This window comes from Trichechus manatus, unplaced genomic scaffold (assembly GCF_000243295.1).
Source record: "Trichechus manatus latirostris isolate Lorelei unplaced genomic scaffold, TriManLat1.0 scaffold00174, whole genome shotgun sequence".
In the NCBI taxonomy this organism is placed as follows: domain Eukaryota; kingdom Metazoa; phylum Chordata; class Mammalia; order Sirenia; family Trichechidae; genus Trichechus; species Trichechus manatus.
In genome coordinates, this window is record NW_004444110.1 from 672,066 (window position 1) to 690,453 (window position 18,388).

Genomic DNA, 18,388 nt, shown 5'->3' on the forward strand with positions numbered 1-18,388 from the left:
GAAGTGTCTGATTATATGTAATTGAATTCTGAAGGGCTGCAGAATATCAATACCTGAGAGAAAATTTTCCAGGCCACTGGAACTAACACCTTGCTAAAAATAATCTGTGAATCTTTAATTTCATTTGCATATTTATACAGTGCCATGGACTGGTATAAAGACGTCTGTTGGCAGCATTCTGTGCTGCCTTCTGAATACACCTCTATTTCTAGCTCATTGGTTCCAGTCAAGGTGCCGATGGCCATCTCCTGGGAAAGTGTCTCACTTTCAGAAACCCCCATTCCACTTCTATGACTTTCACTAAAATTCTAGCCCATTAAGAAAGTTTACTAGATGATAATATAATCTGGTACACTTGAAGAAAGTAGAATTCTTCATTTCACTATGTTCTGAGACACTGTATGTATCTAAATAATGAAATAATACCTAGTACAGCTTAGTTTACTGGCTTCCAAAAATCCTAGTTAAAAAAAAAAAAAAAGAAAGACACAAAGAATTTCAAAATTTTCTCTTAAATAATCAATTTGATGGGAAAAACCACGGCACCGACTAAAATAAGCAAGAAGTGGAGAGACTGCTTAAAGGCTACACAGACTAGAAGAGTTACCATTTCAGATATGAGAAACTCAGATGAAGAACAGTTACAGTTAATCCTTTTCATCTCATAAGGGAACAGATAAAATGAACAAAAACTTCAGTCTTTGGTTTCCATTCAGGTTGGTACCATGCAACTGATAAAATTAATAAAATATCCGGTCTCTGCTTTCTCTACAGAGTGTCAGTTAAACATCCATTTGCCTTCCATTCCTGAAAGACTAATGGAATATGTTATTATAGCATCCAGAAGAAGTATTAAATCCATGTCTGTTTCCATATAAAGCTCCCCTTTTAATACAAATGTTTTAGTTGAAATTTCCTCATGTTACCCTTCTATTCAAACTGTTCTGGGAGATTTGGTACAACATAGACTGGTCATTTCTCCACTCTTTAGAAAACAAAAGGGGTTACTTTCCATGCTTTGAAAAGAACTCTTAGTAACTGCTTCTTCAGTATTAGCCAAATAATGATTCATTTTTTTAAATTATAATCTGCAAATTGTCTAGGCTTAAAGAAGGCTGTGTTTTTTTCACATCCACTGAAACACGAGTCAAGACACAAGGAACTGGTAATCATACAAGTTGCAAAGGAAGCACTTTTCCGTTTTCATAACAACTTAAACAATTCTTTCCAGACGAAGTCTTTTGTCCAAGTGCAGAAAACAATCAGAGCTGGAGAAAATGGTGATTTCTTTTATTGAAATCATGGGATACCATTTTGTAAACATATGCAGAGCTACCAGAGAAGCCAGAGAGCACCAGCTAAAGGCAGCCTTACCTCAGCTGCAAGAGCGACTATCTAAAGTCTGCATTGCACGACAAGGTGACTATTGGTTCCAACATGAGGTCCTACTTCACATTACTTTACAGCTCACACGGTGTTTCTGGTCTGTATTTTCTAATAATTTTCTCTTAATTTAGTTTTGCTTAACGATCTTCATTGTACCACTCATCCATGGCCATGGCTTTCCACAATGTTAGTAGTTGGACCTGCCACCCACTTTGGGGAGCAGGAACTCAAAACCCCGAGGACCTGCTCAAGCCAGAGGAAGAATGAAGCTTAGTCTCAGTACAACTAGTCTACAGGTATCAGCACACTTATTCTAATGTGTATGGTTTAATCACCCTTCTCAGCTCTTTTCATCCTTAAAAGAAAAATTAAAATTAATCTCTAACCATGCTTGGCTCTGCAAAGCTCTTTCCCTAGTAATAGAAGAGGCAGTTTTGTGTAGTGGCCGTTAAAAGCACTGAATCAGAAGCCAAATACTGCTTCTACCACTACCTAGCTGTGTGATCTTGTGGAAGTTACTTAACTACTGTTCACGTTAATAATATTGTTATTGTAAGGATTAAATGAGTCAATATATATAAAATGCTTAGAGTGTGCTTGGTTCACACCGTTGTTGGTTGCTGTCAAGTCGATTCCGACTCAGGGCGACCCCAGGTGTGCGGGGTAGAACTGCAGTTCTAAACACTATATATTTGCTTCAATATTATCCCGTACAGAATGTTACATAGAATATCTAGGACTAGGACCCAAGACTTCTAAATCTAGGCTTAGCAGATGGGACTTTGTTGTATTTCATTTCTGTAGTGAATGGTCAGTATAACCAGATGATTCCTAGAGCAGTTTCTTGCTTTAATATTATATACTTGCTTTTGGATTATATTCATTTTCTTCTTCTCTTTTTACGGCTCTACTGTGATATATGTTGGAACTGTTTTTCTTTTTTAAAGACAGGAAAACTGAGGTACAATGAAGGCAAATGACTTGCTCAAAGATAGTGCATCATTGACTCAGAACTAGGCATTTCAATCTGTGTTCTCACAGCTTAATAAATGACTGGCTTCCTTGCCACTGACATTTGGAAGATTAGACCTGGAGTCCATCCTGTCCAATATTCTGTTTGCACATCCAAAATATTTCTTTAATAACCTGTCACTGAGCTGTCCTCCATTAATTTATCAAAATCTATATTCTGGAATATTCAACCTCCTGGGGGTAATGACCTTCATATGTTCTCAGCACCATGACTACTGTATTCCTCAAGGAACTCTGAAAATGGGACAGGGGCTGAGAACCTTCTCGGAAGCACCTGAGTGATGGCAGTTTGAGGGGTGAGAACTAGATATTAAAGGCCATTGATTAGATAAAATAGGTATAGGTGTCTGAAAAGGAAAAAAAAAATCACCTCTTTTTCACTAGGGAACACATTGTCTATTTTTTCATTTCAAGGCTAGTACCCTCAGCTCAAAGTCCCTGTGGGAAGAAAATAGCGAACTTCAAGGAACAGGGCAAAATTAGGTTGCCTGATTGCCTCATTTTATGAGCTTCACTTCCACTGCCCTTTCAGAACTCAAAGTCACTGGGTCAGTGCGGTGAAAGCACTACTTTGTGCCTAAAGCCCTGGCAGATGGACATGGGCTTGGGATGAGTGGGCAAAGAGGTGAAAGAAAGGCAGATAAGAAAGGGATAATAAGGACAGGTAAGAATAGAGAGAGAGAGAGAGAGAAACAAAAAGGTGGGGTGGGGACATTTAGTTAAGGGAGAGAGACTAGCAGTCCTTAGAGATGATAACTTCTAAAGAACTGCCCTAAATTTGACTGAGAAGGAGCTCTGCTGTACAAGGCTTTCCATATAATGCAGAAAAAGGACCGTGAAATTTAGACTAGCTTTGCGTATCCTTAAGATATTCGACAGCTTTGTGAGCGTTCCCTTGAACCTAGCTGTCTTTTCTCCTCTTTTTGCCTGTTGTGGTATTTTCCCACCTCTGAAAGGTTATTAGAGGTGACTCTAAGTCAGGTTAAAGGGGATTTGAAGCATTATGAATACAAATTCAGTCAACTTTAGGGAAAAACCATGAATAACAACAATTTCTCTTACCATTGCTTCACTGAGATGATTTCCCTGGGTGACATTGCAAACATCATCATCCTCAGTAAATTATTAAAACATAATCTTACAAAATATTCCCTGTTATAGAATATCTTTTTCAGGCTTTCAATATGTACCAAACAAAATGCATAAAACGATTAGGGTAACATTTGACACAGAGCAAATAAACAAAATTAGAATTATGATTTTTATGACTGTCTCAATATTTAAAAATAAATTAAAAGTGCTATTTAAAGCTAGTTTACCTGAACATTTTTCTAACCTCTCTAAACAGAACTGGTGCATTTTCAATGTGCTCTCCCTGAGTTTTAATCTCCCTCCCAAAAAAATTTTTATTTTGAGTCCAAGGAAATACATCTTCTTAAATATCATCTAATGAATCTCTTCAAAGGGGGTAGAAATAAGGCGATATTTATTTTCTTCTTTGTACTTTTCCCCAGTTTTCAAAGTTTCTACAATAAATCTGTTCCTTTTATATTAGAAAAACATTTTTAAAGGGAGTAACAAAATTATACGAAGGCCCGGTCTCCACCAGGACGAGATGAGAATTGGGAAGCACCCAGGGAATCTGATGTGCATGGAAGTAAAACAAACAACAAAATAAAAACCAACAAACCTTTCCTGTCATTTTCTGGCAACCTCAGGGAGAAAAGTCTATTTTCCTTAACCTGAATTATATTGCTAATCGTATTTGTGTAAATCTCACCTAACTATGAAAATGTGGAATATTGCGACGTGGAAGACAGAATAATCACTTTTTCTGGTATCTGTCACCACAACACTAAACTAAAAAGATTAACTCAGCATCCAGGTAATAATTTCAGGAAGGGGTATCTACAATCATCTTCTGATAATAGTCAGACTTGCACTAGAACTACCAAATGCTTTTACCCCAAATTTAACAGAGGGAACCATTCAAGATACATTGGAGGATGTAGCAATTGAGTAAAAAATAAAAAATTCTATCATTAATGTACAGTTTTATAAAATGTACAGTTTTTATTGCTTCAACTGGAGATGATGTCTAAAAAAGTGCACTCACTGAAAAACAAAATCCATTGAAGCAAGCCACTTTAACGTTTTTAGACTATCTTGTATTTCTGGGTTGATCTGACATCTATGACACACCACTCTGAATATACATTCGTGGATTTCAGGGGCAGGCATATTAATGGATGACTTTGATAGTATTTTATATTGGTTTTTTGACCTTCGATTCTAAAGGGATATATACACGTTTGTGCCAATGAGCAGTGCACTCAAAATTAATACTACTTCTGTGGTGGGTACCGTCATAGAACTAACTACAAAAAGAGGGGAGATAATCTGGAAGGGAGAAAGTCATACCAAACTCCTCCTTTTTGTTAAAAGTCTGTGTTTTAGTTAACGTTTATTCAGAACACAGAGCAGCGCTATTATTATACCTCTGATCCAGAATACATACATTCCCAAAGCAAGTATCTTATAGCACCATGTTCGAGAGCGGAAAATCCTCAGATCAGCTCTGAACGATGTTTCCAGTCTCTCTTAATTCTAAATCCACTAGGCAAAACCGATTCTGGGGCAAACTACAGAAGAATCCTGGAGTCCTGCAACAGCCAGGAAGCGAATGGGCACGCAGGGCAGCCGGGATGGCGCGCAGAGCTTACCTTGAACTCCTTCTCTATGTTGGCCAGCTTGGCCAACTCGTTGCTGAGCTCCAAAGCCGTGAGCACGGGGTCCTCGCTGGACAGGGACAGGTAAGCCGGGCTGGCTAGCCCCTTGTAGGCGTTGATCCTGGAGCGGGAGTGGCTGAAGGAGTCATGCCGCTGCTTCTCCGTGCACTCCCCGCACTTGCAGAAGTAATCGTGCGGCCGCTCGATCCGGGCGCCCTTCATCAGCAGCATGTGCACCACCTCGTACTTCTGGCAGTGCGCCGCCAGTATGATGGGGGTGATGTCGGGCGAGAAGCGCGTGCCGTCCTCGTCGTAAGCATAGAAGTCGTCGTCCTGCAGCTCCTGCTCGCAGGGGCTCAGGGTCAGGCGCTTGCTGGCTGCGAAGCCCGGGTGGTTGAGGATGGCCTCCACGATGCGCACGTAGCCTTTGCTAATTGCAAGCAGCAGGGCGTCGCCGATGCGCGCCAGGTTCTCCTTCTTGAGCAGCAGCTCAGTCACCTCCAGGTGCTCGTTGCCCACGGCCAGCTGCAGCGCGTTCTGGCCCATGTAGTCCACGCAGTTGACGTTCAGCGTCTTGGACTCCTCCAGCATCTTGCGCACCACGGGGATGTTGCCGTACTCGGCGGCGTCGAGGAAGCGCTCCTCCTCGGCGGTGAGGCTGGTGCCCCGGTCATTGAACATGAAGGCCGGGCCCCGGACGGCCTGGCGCCGGCCCTTCTCCCGCATCACCGTCGTGCGCCTCAGAGACGGGCTTCCCTCCACCGACCTAATCAGCAGCAACGAAAAAGCAACTGTAGGATATCACTGCAAATCGCTTCGTTGGCGCGGCCCTCCCAAATATCGGGGCCCTCTCTAGGGTACACAGCACCCACCGCCGGCCTGTGGCCCGCGGGCGCCTGAAACTTCGCATTTGTACCTAACACAGGCTGCTTGAACCCAAAGAGAGTCAGGCAGCCCTTCATAGCAAGAGATGTTGTTCGGTAGAAAAACGACAACCAGAGGAATAATAATAAAAACAATTTCCACACACCCACGCCTCCCTGTGGCCCTGGTAAGGATAGAACTCATTGTAGTTTGTGGCAATAACCTTACTCCTGCTGTTAAAAGTTTGAAAATAGAGGCTGGTGGGTACTGACACCAAAGGTTAGCCTTTAAGGCTAAAGGAAGTTAATTTTCTCAAGAATTAGGCCAGAACAGTCCTTTCAAGCCATTGCATATTTTAAACAAAAAAAAAAAGAACCAAAAAAAAAAAAATCACTGGTTAAAAACATGTATCCAGTATTTAGGCCAAGCACCGTTTTGCAGGATCTTAAAACGCCCACTGCCCTAGAGTCCATTCCAACTCCTAGTGACCCTGTAGGAATGGTAGAACTGCCCCATGGGGTTTCCAAGGCTATAAATCTTTACCGAAGCAGACTGCCACATCTTTCTCCCGCGGAGCAGCTAGTGGTTAGAACCCCCGACCTTTCCATTCGTAGGATCTTAGGTATTTTTTTCTCCTTAGGGCATCCCCCCCAAAATAATAAAAACACAGAATTCACATTAAGCAATTATGAAATTAGAACATCAACCTAGATTTATTTTATTGAAAAATAACTATGTCTTTGTAATAAGAATTGTTTAATTATCAATATTACATAGCTCTCTCTTTGAACTAAGAAAATATGGTTTGATTTACGGTTTTAAAATCATCAGCATTACTCTGTGAATAAAGCAATTAGGCACTAATTGTATATCCAGAACAATGTGACCTGAAATCTATTATAATCATGTTAGTTGAAATTTAGGTGCATTATAAAAGTTAGCTAAATATCACATCAGAGTCCCTGGGTGGTACAAATGCTTAATGGGCTTGGCTACTAACCAAAAGGACAGAGGTTTGAATCCACCCAGGGGAGCCTTGGAAGAAAGTCCTGGTAACCTACTTCTGAAAAATCAGCCATTGAAAACCCTGTGGAGCACAGTTCTACTCTTAATACACATGGGGTCACCATGAGTCAGATCAACTAGATGGAAACTCGTTTTAAATATCATATCATTAATTCCCTTGTGAGTCAATTCCAGTTCACATCTTAATTTCTGTGATGCTGGGTAAATAATTTCATTTCTTTGTACTTTCTTACTCCAAATGTAAAATGAAAATGTATAAACATCCCCATATTTTTCTCATGAACCAATGAACAAAAAGCTGTTTTAGAAGTTCTGAGTATCTGAAAAACAGTGCTAATAAATAATGTAATTGTAAACCACCAGCGGCTCCGTGGGAGAAAGATGTGGCAGTCCGCTTCTGTAGAGATTTATAGCCTTGGAAACCCTATGGGGTCACTATTATCTGTAATATTTCAATGTTTATTATTATCAGTACACATACACATCTTTCCTTTTACACAATTCTAACATTCTTGATAAAAAAAAGAAGACAACTTCTTTTTTAAAAATGATTTTTTTTATATGAGTTGCACCAAAATGTCCAACATAAAGCTCTATTCACATTACTGCCTTGCCAAGCAAACAACAGTGACCAGTTAAAAGTGAATGGCTAGAAAAGAAATTGCTTTCCTCCTAGCATAATATGTATTCCAGAAATACCTCCTTCCATTGAGACAATAGTATTCACAGAGTTAGAGGTTGAAAATTAATTAAAAAGGACATTAGCCGCCCCGGTGGCCTGGAGGTGGACAACTAAATTAGGGAGATTCTCTAGCAAGAGGCATCCGAGGTGTGACCAGCCTCCCACTCAGTTCTCAGCTCGGTGGGCCCCAAACCAGAAGAGGAACACAGAAGCCACTGGCAGAAGCTTTCCCAGATAGAGACCAAAGAAACCTGGTCTACAAAATTGTAAGATACAAATACGTAAGGCAACTTTATAGTCAACCCTTTTATTTTAGAGGTGAGGAAACCAAAGAGTGCCCAGAGAGGCTTGTTAACTTGTTCAAGAGTAGAGAGTGCTGACTAGCAACCCATGACAGGACACAACTAGTGTCATGTAATCAACTTTTAAAAATTAAACACACACACACACATACACGCCCATGCTTGTGTATTTACAGCAGTGTCTAGAAAGCAACACAAGGAGCTTTTCATTGTAGTTATACCTGGAGATCTAGGGAATGGCACTGGGGAACCATATAGGGAGGGGGACTTTTAATTTCATTTATATCATCTTGCACATTTTGAATAGTTTTTAACCCTGTTTTGAATATTTTTATTGAAAATAAAATCCATGTTTTAAATGTTTATTTATTTTAATCCCTTAGTTGACAAAAATTAAAAAAATAGGTGATTATTGGCAAACCTTACATTATAATCTTTCCTGAAGCTAAGTAAATACCATATGTTTGTCTGTTATTAATAGGGTATGAGTGTGTGATGTGTTTGGTAGTATGTCTGCAAACTATCCAGTGTGGAGTGTGTGTGGGGGGGCAGATGGGCGAGGGGCACGAGGTCGGGTGTGTATGGCATGTGAGGGGGTATGTGTGTGTGTGTGTGTGTGTTGGTATCATGATGATTCTTAAGTGGACAAGAACTTTATGTCAAGACCACTATCTATGACAAGAATTTCAAAGAAATCTTGTAATATTGCTATTGTAATAAATGTGCATGTTTTATTACTATTAATGGTATTGACTTTGTTGAGTTATTTAAATATTTTTACTATTAAGCTACAAACCAGCATTTTTCAAATGGCTAGAACTTTCATGTTGTATAAAAGGTGAATTTTGTGCTTGCCATTGATAATATATGGAGATCATATATAACTACAAGGACCCTGCTGGCACAGTGGTTAAAGCGATCGACTGCTAACTGAAAGGGGCAGTTCAAAATCACCAGCAGCTCTGTGGGAGAAAGATGTGGCAGTCTGCTTCTGTAGAGATTTATAGCCTTGGTAACCCTATAGGGTCACTATGAGTTAGAATCTACTCGATGGCAGTGGGTTTGGTTTTATATATGACTACAGTATACCTCAATAAGAGAGAATACATACACACACACACATCTACAGAATTCCAGTCTATGCTCAGATGGGTTATCTTTGGGGAAACAAACTCATTATTAAAGTGTCACATCTAATGGAAAGGGCTTTTTAATCTAATGATTGCTACCTACAAAGAAAATGACTTAGCAAAACTTCATCTTTTCCCTCACAAGAGACTGACTTCAGAATACTAGGAAATGATTCTTTCATGCATTTTTTTCTTTGTATTTCTTAGTATTTTTAAGTTAGTTCTTAAATTTCTTGTATTCTTGTTTTGGGACCTATTACCTCATATTGTATATTTCAGCTGAAATGTGATTTTGTACTATACAACACAAGTTACATGAGTCATTTTGATTTTGTCTTTAAAAGATTCTAACACTGAGTTAAGTATGAAGTAGATTTCTCAATTAGAACAAACTATACTGCTGTTTCAAAGTAAAAGAGCTGACTTAATGCTACGGTGAATCCACAATAGGCAGTACTTTTTTTTTTTTTTTAACTCTTTACATTATTAATGTCTTAGTTATCTAGTGCTGCTATAACAGATATACCACAAGTAGATGGCTTTAACAAACAGAAATTTATTGTCTCACAGTTTAGGAGGCTAGAAGTCCAAATTCAGAGCGCTGGCTCTCGGGGAAGGCTTTCTTTCTCTGTCGGCTCTGGAGGAAGGTCCTTGTCTCTTCAGCTCCTGCTGTCTGGTTCCATGGAAACCTCCACGTATCTTGGCATCTATCTTGCCCCATCTCTCCTCCTTTCCCTTGCTTGTTTAATCTCTTTTTATATCTCAAAAGAGGTTGACTAGAGATACACCCTACACCAATCAGGCCCTATTAACATAATAAAGACATCGCATTCTTAAATGGGATTACAACTAGAAGCATAGAGGTTAGGATTTACAACACATATTTTGGGAGGACATAATTCAATCCATAACAATTAAGATGAACTTCATTTATCTGGATGGATAGAATGGTATGAGTCCACTAACAATTCATCCACAACATGTATCCATGATCCCATTCTCAGCTGGTTTTGACCTAGCATCTCTTCCAGGTGGCTTGGGGATTAAGTGAGAAGAGAGGAAGACTGACGGTGAGAGGGAGATGATGCCTAACTTTAGTACTGCTAACACTAAGATAATTTTGCCAGACATTTTCCTATCTTCATATCTCTATCCAATAGGTCAACTTGTCCAGTGTTTCAAGGATACATTCTGCAAGGACTACTTTCTGGTAAGTGCATTAGAATACTACTGACCTAAAATCATGAAGTTCCTTCATGGCTGACATTTCAACTTGAATTTGCATATGAGCAGCTGATGGTCTGTTCTGCAGTTGGTCCTTGCCCTTGTTCTGACTGATGATATTGAGCTTTTCCATCGTCTCTTTCCACAGATGTAGTTGATTTGATTCCTGTGTATTCCATCTGGTGAGGTCCACATGTATAGTCACCATTTATGTTGTTGAAAAAGGTATTTGCAATGAATAAGCTGTTGGTCTTGCAAAACTCTATCATGTGATCTCTGGCATCATTTTTATCACCAAGGCCATATTTTTCAACTACCAATCCTTCTTTGTTTCGAACTTTCGCATTCCAATCACCAATATTTTGATTGCGTGTTTGATCAATTTCAGACATTAGAAGTTGGTAAAAATCTTCAATTTCTTCATCTTTGTTTGGCCTTAGTGGTTGGCAAGTAAATTTGAATAATAGTTGTATTAGCTGGTTTTCCTTGTGGGTGTATGGATATTATCCTATCACTGACAACGTTGAACTTCAGGATAGATCTTGAAATGTTCTTTTTGACGACGAATGGGATGCCATTCTTCTTCCATTTGTCATTTCTGGCATAGTAGACCATATGATTGTCTAATTCAAAATGGTCAACACCAGTCCATTTCAGATCACTAATGCCTAACATGTATCAATCTTTATGCTTTCCATTTCATTTTTTGACGACTTCCAATTTTCCTAGATTCATACTTTGTACATTCCATGTTCCAATTATTAATGGATGTTTTCAGCTGTTTCTTCTCATTTTGAGTCATGCCACAACGGCAAATGAAGGTCCCAAAAGCTTTACTCCATCCACGTCATTAAGGTCGACTCTACTTTGAGGAGGCAGCTCTTCCTCAGTCATAATTTGAGTGCTTTTCAACCTGAGGGGCTCATCTTCTGGCATCATATCAGACAATATTTGGTCCCTATTCATAAGGTTTTCACTGGCCAATTTTTTCAAAAGTAGATGGCCAGGTTCTTCTTCCTATTCAATTGCTCATATGCAAGTTCAAGTTGAAGCTGAAGAAAATAAAAACAAAGCCAGTGTATGATCTTGAGTATATCCCACCTGAATTTACAGACCATCTGAAGAATAGATTTGATGCATTGAATACTAATGACCGAAGACAAGATGAATTGTGGGTTGACATCGAGGACATCATACATGAACAAAGCAAAACGTCATTAAAATATAGGAAAGAAACAAAAGACCAAAATGGATGTCAGAAGAGACTCTGAAAATTGCTCTTGACTGTAGAGCAGCTAAAGTGAATGGAAAAAATGATGAAGTAAAAGAGCTGAACAGAAAGTTTCAAAGGGTGGCTTGAGAAGACAAACTGAAGTATTATAATGAAATGTGTAAAGACTTGGAGTTAGAAAACCAAAAGGGAAGAATATGGTTGGCATTTCTCAAGCTGAAAGAAGTGAAGAAAAAATTCAAGCCTCAAGTTGCAATACTGACGGATTCTATTGGCAAAATATTGAATGACACCGGAAACTTCAAAAGAAGATGGAAGGAATACACAGAGTCACTGTACCAAAAAGAACTGGTTGATGTTCAACCATTTCGGGAGGTAGCATATGATCAAGAACCGATGGAATTGAAGGAAGAAGTCCAAGCTGCACTGACAGCTTGGCAAAAACAAGGCTCCAGGAATTGACAGAACACCGATTGAGATGATTCAACAAACAGATGCAGCACTGGAGGTACTCATTCATCTATGCCAAGACATTTGGAAGACACCTACCTGGACAACTGACTGGAAGAGATCCATAGTTGTGCCCATTCCAAAGAAAACTGATCCAACAGAATGAAGAAATTATCGAACAATATCATTAATATCACACGTAAACAAAATTTTGCTGAAGATAATTCAAAATCGGTTATAGCAGTACATTGACAGGGAACTGTCAGAATTTCAAGCTGGATTCAGGAGAAGACATGGAATGAGGTATATCACTGCTGATGTCAGATTGATCTTGGCTGAAAGCAGAGAATACCAGAAAGATGTTTACCTGTGTTTTATTTACTATGCAAAGGCATTCTACTGTGTGGATCATAACAAATTATGGATAACATTGGGAAGAATGGGAATTCCAGAACACTTAATTGTGCTCATGAGGAACCTGTACATAGACCAAGAGGCAATCACTGAAAGAGAACAAGGGGATGCTGTGCGGTTTAAAAATCAGGAAAGGTTTGCCTCAGGGTTGTACCCTTTCACCATACTTATTCAATCTGTATGCTGAGCAAATAATCCGAGAAGCTGGATTATATGAAGAACTCGGCATCAGGATTGGAGGAAGACTCATTAACAACCTGCGATATGCAGATGACACAACCTTGCTTGCTGAAAGCAAAGAGAATTTGAAGCACTTATTGAGAAGGTCAAAGACTACAGCCTTCAGTATGGATTGCACCTCAACATAAAGAAAACAAAAATCCTTACAACTGGTCCAATAAGTAACATGATAATAAACGGAGAAAATACTGACGTTGTCAAGGATTTCATTTTACTTGAATCCACAGTCAACACCCATGGAAGCAGCAGACAAGAAATCAATATTGCATTGGGCAAATCTGCTGCAAAAGACCTCTTTAAAGTGTTAAGAAGCAAAGATGTCACCTTAAAAACTAACGTGTGCCTGACTCAAGCCATGGAATTTGCAATCATTTCATATAAATGTGAAAGCTGGACAATGCATACGGAAGACCGAAGAAGAATTGATGCCTTGGAATTGTGGTGTTGGTGTAGAATATCGAATACACCATGGGCTGCCAGAAGAACAAACAAATCTGCCTTGGAAGAAGTACAGCCAGACTGCTCCTAAGAAGTGAAGATGGTGAGACTTCATCTAATGTACTTTGGACACGTCATCAGAAGGGACTAGTCCCTGGAGAAGGACATCATGCTTGATAAAGTAGAGGGTCAGCGAAAGAGAGGAAGACTCTCAACGTGATGGACTGACATAGTGACTGCAACAAAAACTTTATCATCTACTCATCTGACCTCTAATAGTTGTCCTCTAAGTGTGACTGAGTATCACTTGCCTTAAGATCACTTGTTAAGATTCAAGCTTCTGGCCTCCATTCCAGATGGGTCAAATCAGAATCTCTCAGTGATGGGGCATTGAAATATATATTTTAAATTAATATCCTTTACATTCATGTGCACGCTAAAGTTAGGAACTTCCAATATTAAAAAAAATAAACGAAAAGAAGCTATCCTGGATCAATGAGCCAGACTATGAGGTCTTTAAGCTCTTATCACACTAGCCCTGCCAAAAGTGAAGCTAAAATAACATGCGGAGCAGTGAAGGCAAAGGGACAAGTAGCCTTACACCCATCTAAATTCACTATGCTATATTACTATTTAAAATTTGATCCCTAGGAAGCTATTTACCTGAATCACCACCACCATAAAAAACAGCCTGCAGAAATGCCTTCACCACTTACCATTTAATACCATGCCCTTGATTTTTATCAAGGATTGATATTTTTAAAAGGTTACTGCATCTTCTGGAAAACTGCAGTAAAGATATTGTTCCTTGTATCTTTTATGAGGATTCAAGTGCTAAAGTCATCCTAAAATTGTATATCAAGAAGCCCCTCTCTTTCCAGATGAGTTTGCTTCCTTACATCTAATAATATAAAATATATAACCCATCAATTTTTTTTTTTTTTTTGGTGTAGAGTATCCAGAAAGTTAGCTTAGATCTAAAAGTGCTCAATTACCATCACTAGCCTATCCCAGATTTGTGGCATAGTTTTTCTTCTCTGTCTAAATGAGTTTTCATCTAGATTTTAAACCATTTATCCTATACTCCATGTGTTTTCATCCTGTTTTTTTATAAGCTATCTAAATCCTTTAAAAAAAAACAAACAGCATATTAGTAGACATCTGCTCATGTGTGCCACCGCTGCACACATGAGCAAGTGCTTACGAATGGTAAGGTCTTGTTTTATTTATCATTTTGTTACCCACAGAGTATAGATCAGTGCCCTATAGAAAGTAGGTACTCACTAAATATCTGTTCTGTTGAGTTCTCAATCTGTTTCCTGGCTCCATCCTCTCACCTGATCTCAGGTCTCACATGTACCACTGTCTGTCCCCTGGTCACTCCAAAATGCCCCAACTTACCTTCTGCCTTAAACCAGTTCTTCCTTCTAACATTTGTATCTCAGTCTAGTTATTCAGGCTTGGAAATTTTGAGATCACCTCTGATTCACTGTCTTGATCCTCTCAGACACAAAATTTGGAAGTGTCTCCTTTGGAATGTTTCTTGTACTGGTGTCTTCCTTCCAATTCTCACTGCCACCACCATAGTCCGGATCTTTATCAAATCATATCTTAATTAACACAAGAGCTTTCCAGTAGAGATGGTATAAGGGAAAGCAACTAAACTCTATTGGATACCTGGTATGTTTGTGCACTTTTCATGCACTATCATATTTAATTCTCATAAGAATGCTATGCAGCAGGTATTATTTCCTCTGTTTCATAAATAAGAAAATGAGGTCAAAGGACTTGTGTCCAAGGTCACACAGACAGTAAAACGTAGAACTGCGATTCAGTCTGGGATCTGTTCGACTCCTCAGTCCCTTTCAGTCCAGTGCTTCACGCTGTTCCTGATTCTCTTTATAGCCCATACCACCCTCAGCATCGTGCTCTTCTTAAACTCCGCTTTTACCATGTCACGCTTATCATTTAAAAAAAAAGGTGTCCCCAGTGCTTATTTCATCGAATCCAGACTCTTACAGCTGACTTTCACAGCCCACCCCACTCTGCCTAGCCAATCTTCTTTCCCTTGATCCTCAGATTCACTCTTGTCTTGTAATACTATTCTGCTTATTCCTGTACTATCAAGCCTATTTTTGAAATACTTTTATTTATTCTGTTGTTGTTGTTGAGAATATACACAGCAAAAACATACACCAACAGTTGCTACACATGCAATTTAGTGACTTTGATTACATTCTTCAAGTTGTACAACCATTCTCACCCTCCTTTTCTGAGTTGTTCCTCCCCCATTACCATAAATTCACTGTCCCTAAGGTTCCTATCTAATCTTTCAAGTTGCTGTTGTTAATTTGATCCCATATAGCTCTTAAAAGAGCATAATGCTCAAGGCAGACATTTTTTACTAGTTCAGCTAAACTTATTTGGTTTTAAGAGGACTTCTGGGGATATTTTTGGTTTAAGGTTTAAAGATTATCTCAGGGTGATAGTTTCAGTGGTTCTTCCAACCTTCATGGCTCCAGGAAGTCTGGAGTCCATGAGAATCTCAAATTCTGTTCTGCATTTTCCCCCTTTTGATCAGGATTCTTCTGTGGAATCTTTGATCAACATGTTCGGGAATAGTAGCCGGGCACCATCCATTCCTTCCAGTCTCATGGCAAAGGAGGCAGTTGTTCATGGAGGCGATTAGCCACATGTTCCATATCCTCCTCCCATTTCTGATTCTTCGTCTTCTGTTGTTCCAGGTGAATACAGACCAACTGTTGTGCCTTGGATGGCCCCTTGCAAGCTTATAAGACCCCAGGCACTATGCAACTAACTAGGAGGTAGAACAGAAGCACTAAACATGTTACTAGACCAATTAACTGAATGTCCCATGAAACTAAGACCCTACACCTCCAAACCAAGAAACCAAACCCACGAGGAGCCTCAGCAACCACTCTTTTTTTTTGGTCGCTGTTGTAAATATATCTATCACACAAATTTTGCCAATTCAACTTTTTACAGTTGTACAACTTATTGATTACAATTACAGTAATCAGCTCTGCAACCCTACCCTTAATGAGGTATTTGCATCACCATTAACCGCCCCCCCCCTTTCTCCCTCCCTCCTGCCCCTGGTAACCACTAATAAACTTTGTTCTCTATAGATTTGCCTTCTCTTGTTGTTTTATACAAGTGAGGTCATACAGTATTTGTCCTTTTATGATTGACTTATTTCACTGAACATAATATCTTCTAGTTCCATCCATATGTATCAAGACTTCATTTCCCCTACTGGCTGAGTAGTATTCCGTTGTATGTATGTACCACATTTTGTTTATCCATTCATCTGTTGATGGGCATTTAGGCTGTTTCCACCTTTTGGCAATTGTGAATAGTGCTGCAGTGAACGTTGGTGTACAAGTCCTGAGTCTCTGCTTTCAAGTGTTTTGGGTATATACCTAGGAGTGGAATTGCTGGGTCACATGGTCAAGCCTATTTTTTGAGAAAAAAAATTATTTATGTGCTCTTGTCTTTGGCCTTTCCAAATTACAAGATCTTTGCCCTGGTTGACTCAGGATATCTTTCTGCCTAGGGGTGGGGGTGCAACATAGAGTTGAGTGGGTGTGGTTAGGGGAAAGTAGACAAATAAAATTTCAAGGAGTTTAAAGACAAATATCAAGGTAATGTTCAGCATTTTGTAAGAAAAATGTAATTTTGTAAGCTCTACTATTGTCTTAAGGGAAAAAAAAAAAAAAAAAAACGAAACCAAATCAAACCCATTCCCATTGAGAATTTGCTCAATTCCTTTAGTTCTCTAATGAATTCTGGAACAGCCTGATCATAGAGCGCTCTCATCATGCAGACAAGATGCCTCTCTCACTTTTACAGCAAAGCCTTGATGCTTGCTGTCCTGGGAGATGACATGACAGAAAGGAAGTAAAAGTAAACACGTGGATCCCAATAAGTTGAGGGAAACTCTGAGAGCAGAGGATTCTTGCCCGATTTATCTATCTGAGATCTGGGACAGCACAGGCTAGTGAAGTATGGGAGTGGTATAAGCAAAGAGCTTGTTGAAGCCACCTCAGCTCTCCTATCATATGGACCCTGAGTTGAGAACCAAGGCTAGGAACAGACTGCTAGGGCTGCAAGAAGGATGAAAGATGTTGCAGGCACTCTGGGTCTCCAGCTTGTGGAGCTGAACTTAAACCAAGTACGCCACGAAGCACAACTAGGTTCTAACAAAACCAAGATCAAGAGCTGCCTCAGATGACAAGCAGCACCCAAGAAGTCAGGGAATACTGCCCATAGACCAAAACAGTCAGAGGACACTAACTCTTTGCCTGCTTGAGGGAACACATATGATTTTTCTCCCCCAGTGCCCAGATGCTAGAGAGAAGAGCAGGGGGAAGGGTAGACGTTCTGAGAGTCTTAGCAATTTTATCCAAATGAGAGAGTATTTCTTAAAAGAGCATTGACTTTATAGTGCCAAACTAAGACGAGTGAGACAGATATCAGCCTCCCAGCATCTCCCTGGAGTGTGATTAATTGGTGGTGAACAGCTACATGCTGATCATAAAGGGTCTCCAACCCCTTGCGGAGACTGGGTGAAAAATCAGCAAGTGAAGGAAACCTACCTATATATTGGCTCAAGGCACAGGGAGACACTGTCCTAGTTGACCAAATCCCTGTGATAATGTAGGGCTGAGACTTCCCTCCTTGTTAACTCGCTCACATAATGCCTTAATTGCTTAATTAACTTAATTGCTTAATTTATTGATAACCTAATTCACTTGTTGAATGAGAATAAGTGTCTGTTTAGTAAGCAAGAACTGAAACAAAACTAATTTAATCCACAGGTTGGACATTTGGGTAATTTTTTTCCCCTCTAGTCCACAGGTGGAAGGCTCAGGAGAAAGACTTTTGTTATAGGTAGACCACAGGAGCTTCGTGTCGCTGCTCATCCAATTTGTTGTGAGTGCATTTATGATGCTCCCCTTGTTTCCATCCCTGGGCAATAATCCTATTTCTGCCTTCATCAATTTAAATCCTCCCTACCCTCCATTGTCCAGCACATTACCGATTGCCATCGAGTGGATTCCAAATCATGGTGACCCCATGTTTGTCAAAGTAGAACTGCTCCATAGTGTTTTATTATTATTATTATTATTATTATTATTTTATTGTACTTCAGGTGAAGGCTTACAGAACAAATAGTTTCTCATGAAACAGTAGTACACATATTGTTTTATGACATT

The 18,388-nt window shown here is 39.6% G+C and overlaps 1 protein-coding gene across 4 annotated transcripts in view; it reads right to left on the reverse strand.

Annotated features, from left to right (window-relative positions):
• Positions 1-18,388, reverse strand: part of TRPC3 (transient receptor potential cation channel subfamily C member 3) — an 86,310-nt gene that overhangs the window by 43,520 nt on the left and 24,402 nt on the right. Inside the window, exon 2 of one of the 4 annotated variants that reach the window (XM_004386848.2) lies at positions 5,142-5,913. In XM_004386848.2, the coding sequence (XP_004386905.1) occupies positions 5,142-5,913 (772 nt within the window). Of the gene's footprint in view, positions 1-5,141; positions 5,914-18,388 lie in introns of those variants that run through there. The other 3 variants (XM_012558544.2, XM_023741139.1, XM_023741137.1) reach the window with 3 other exon arrangements.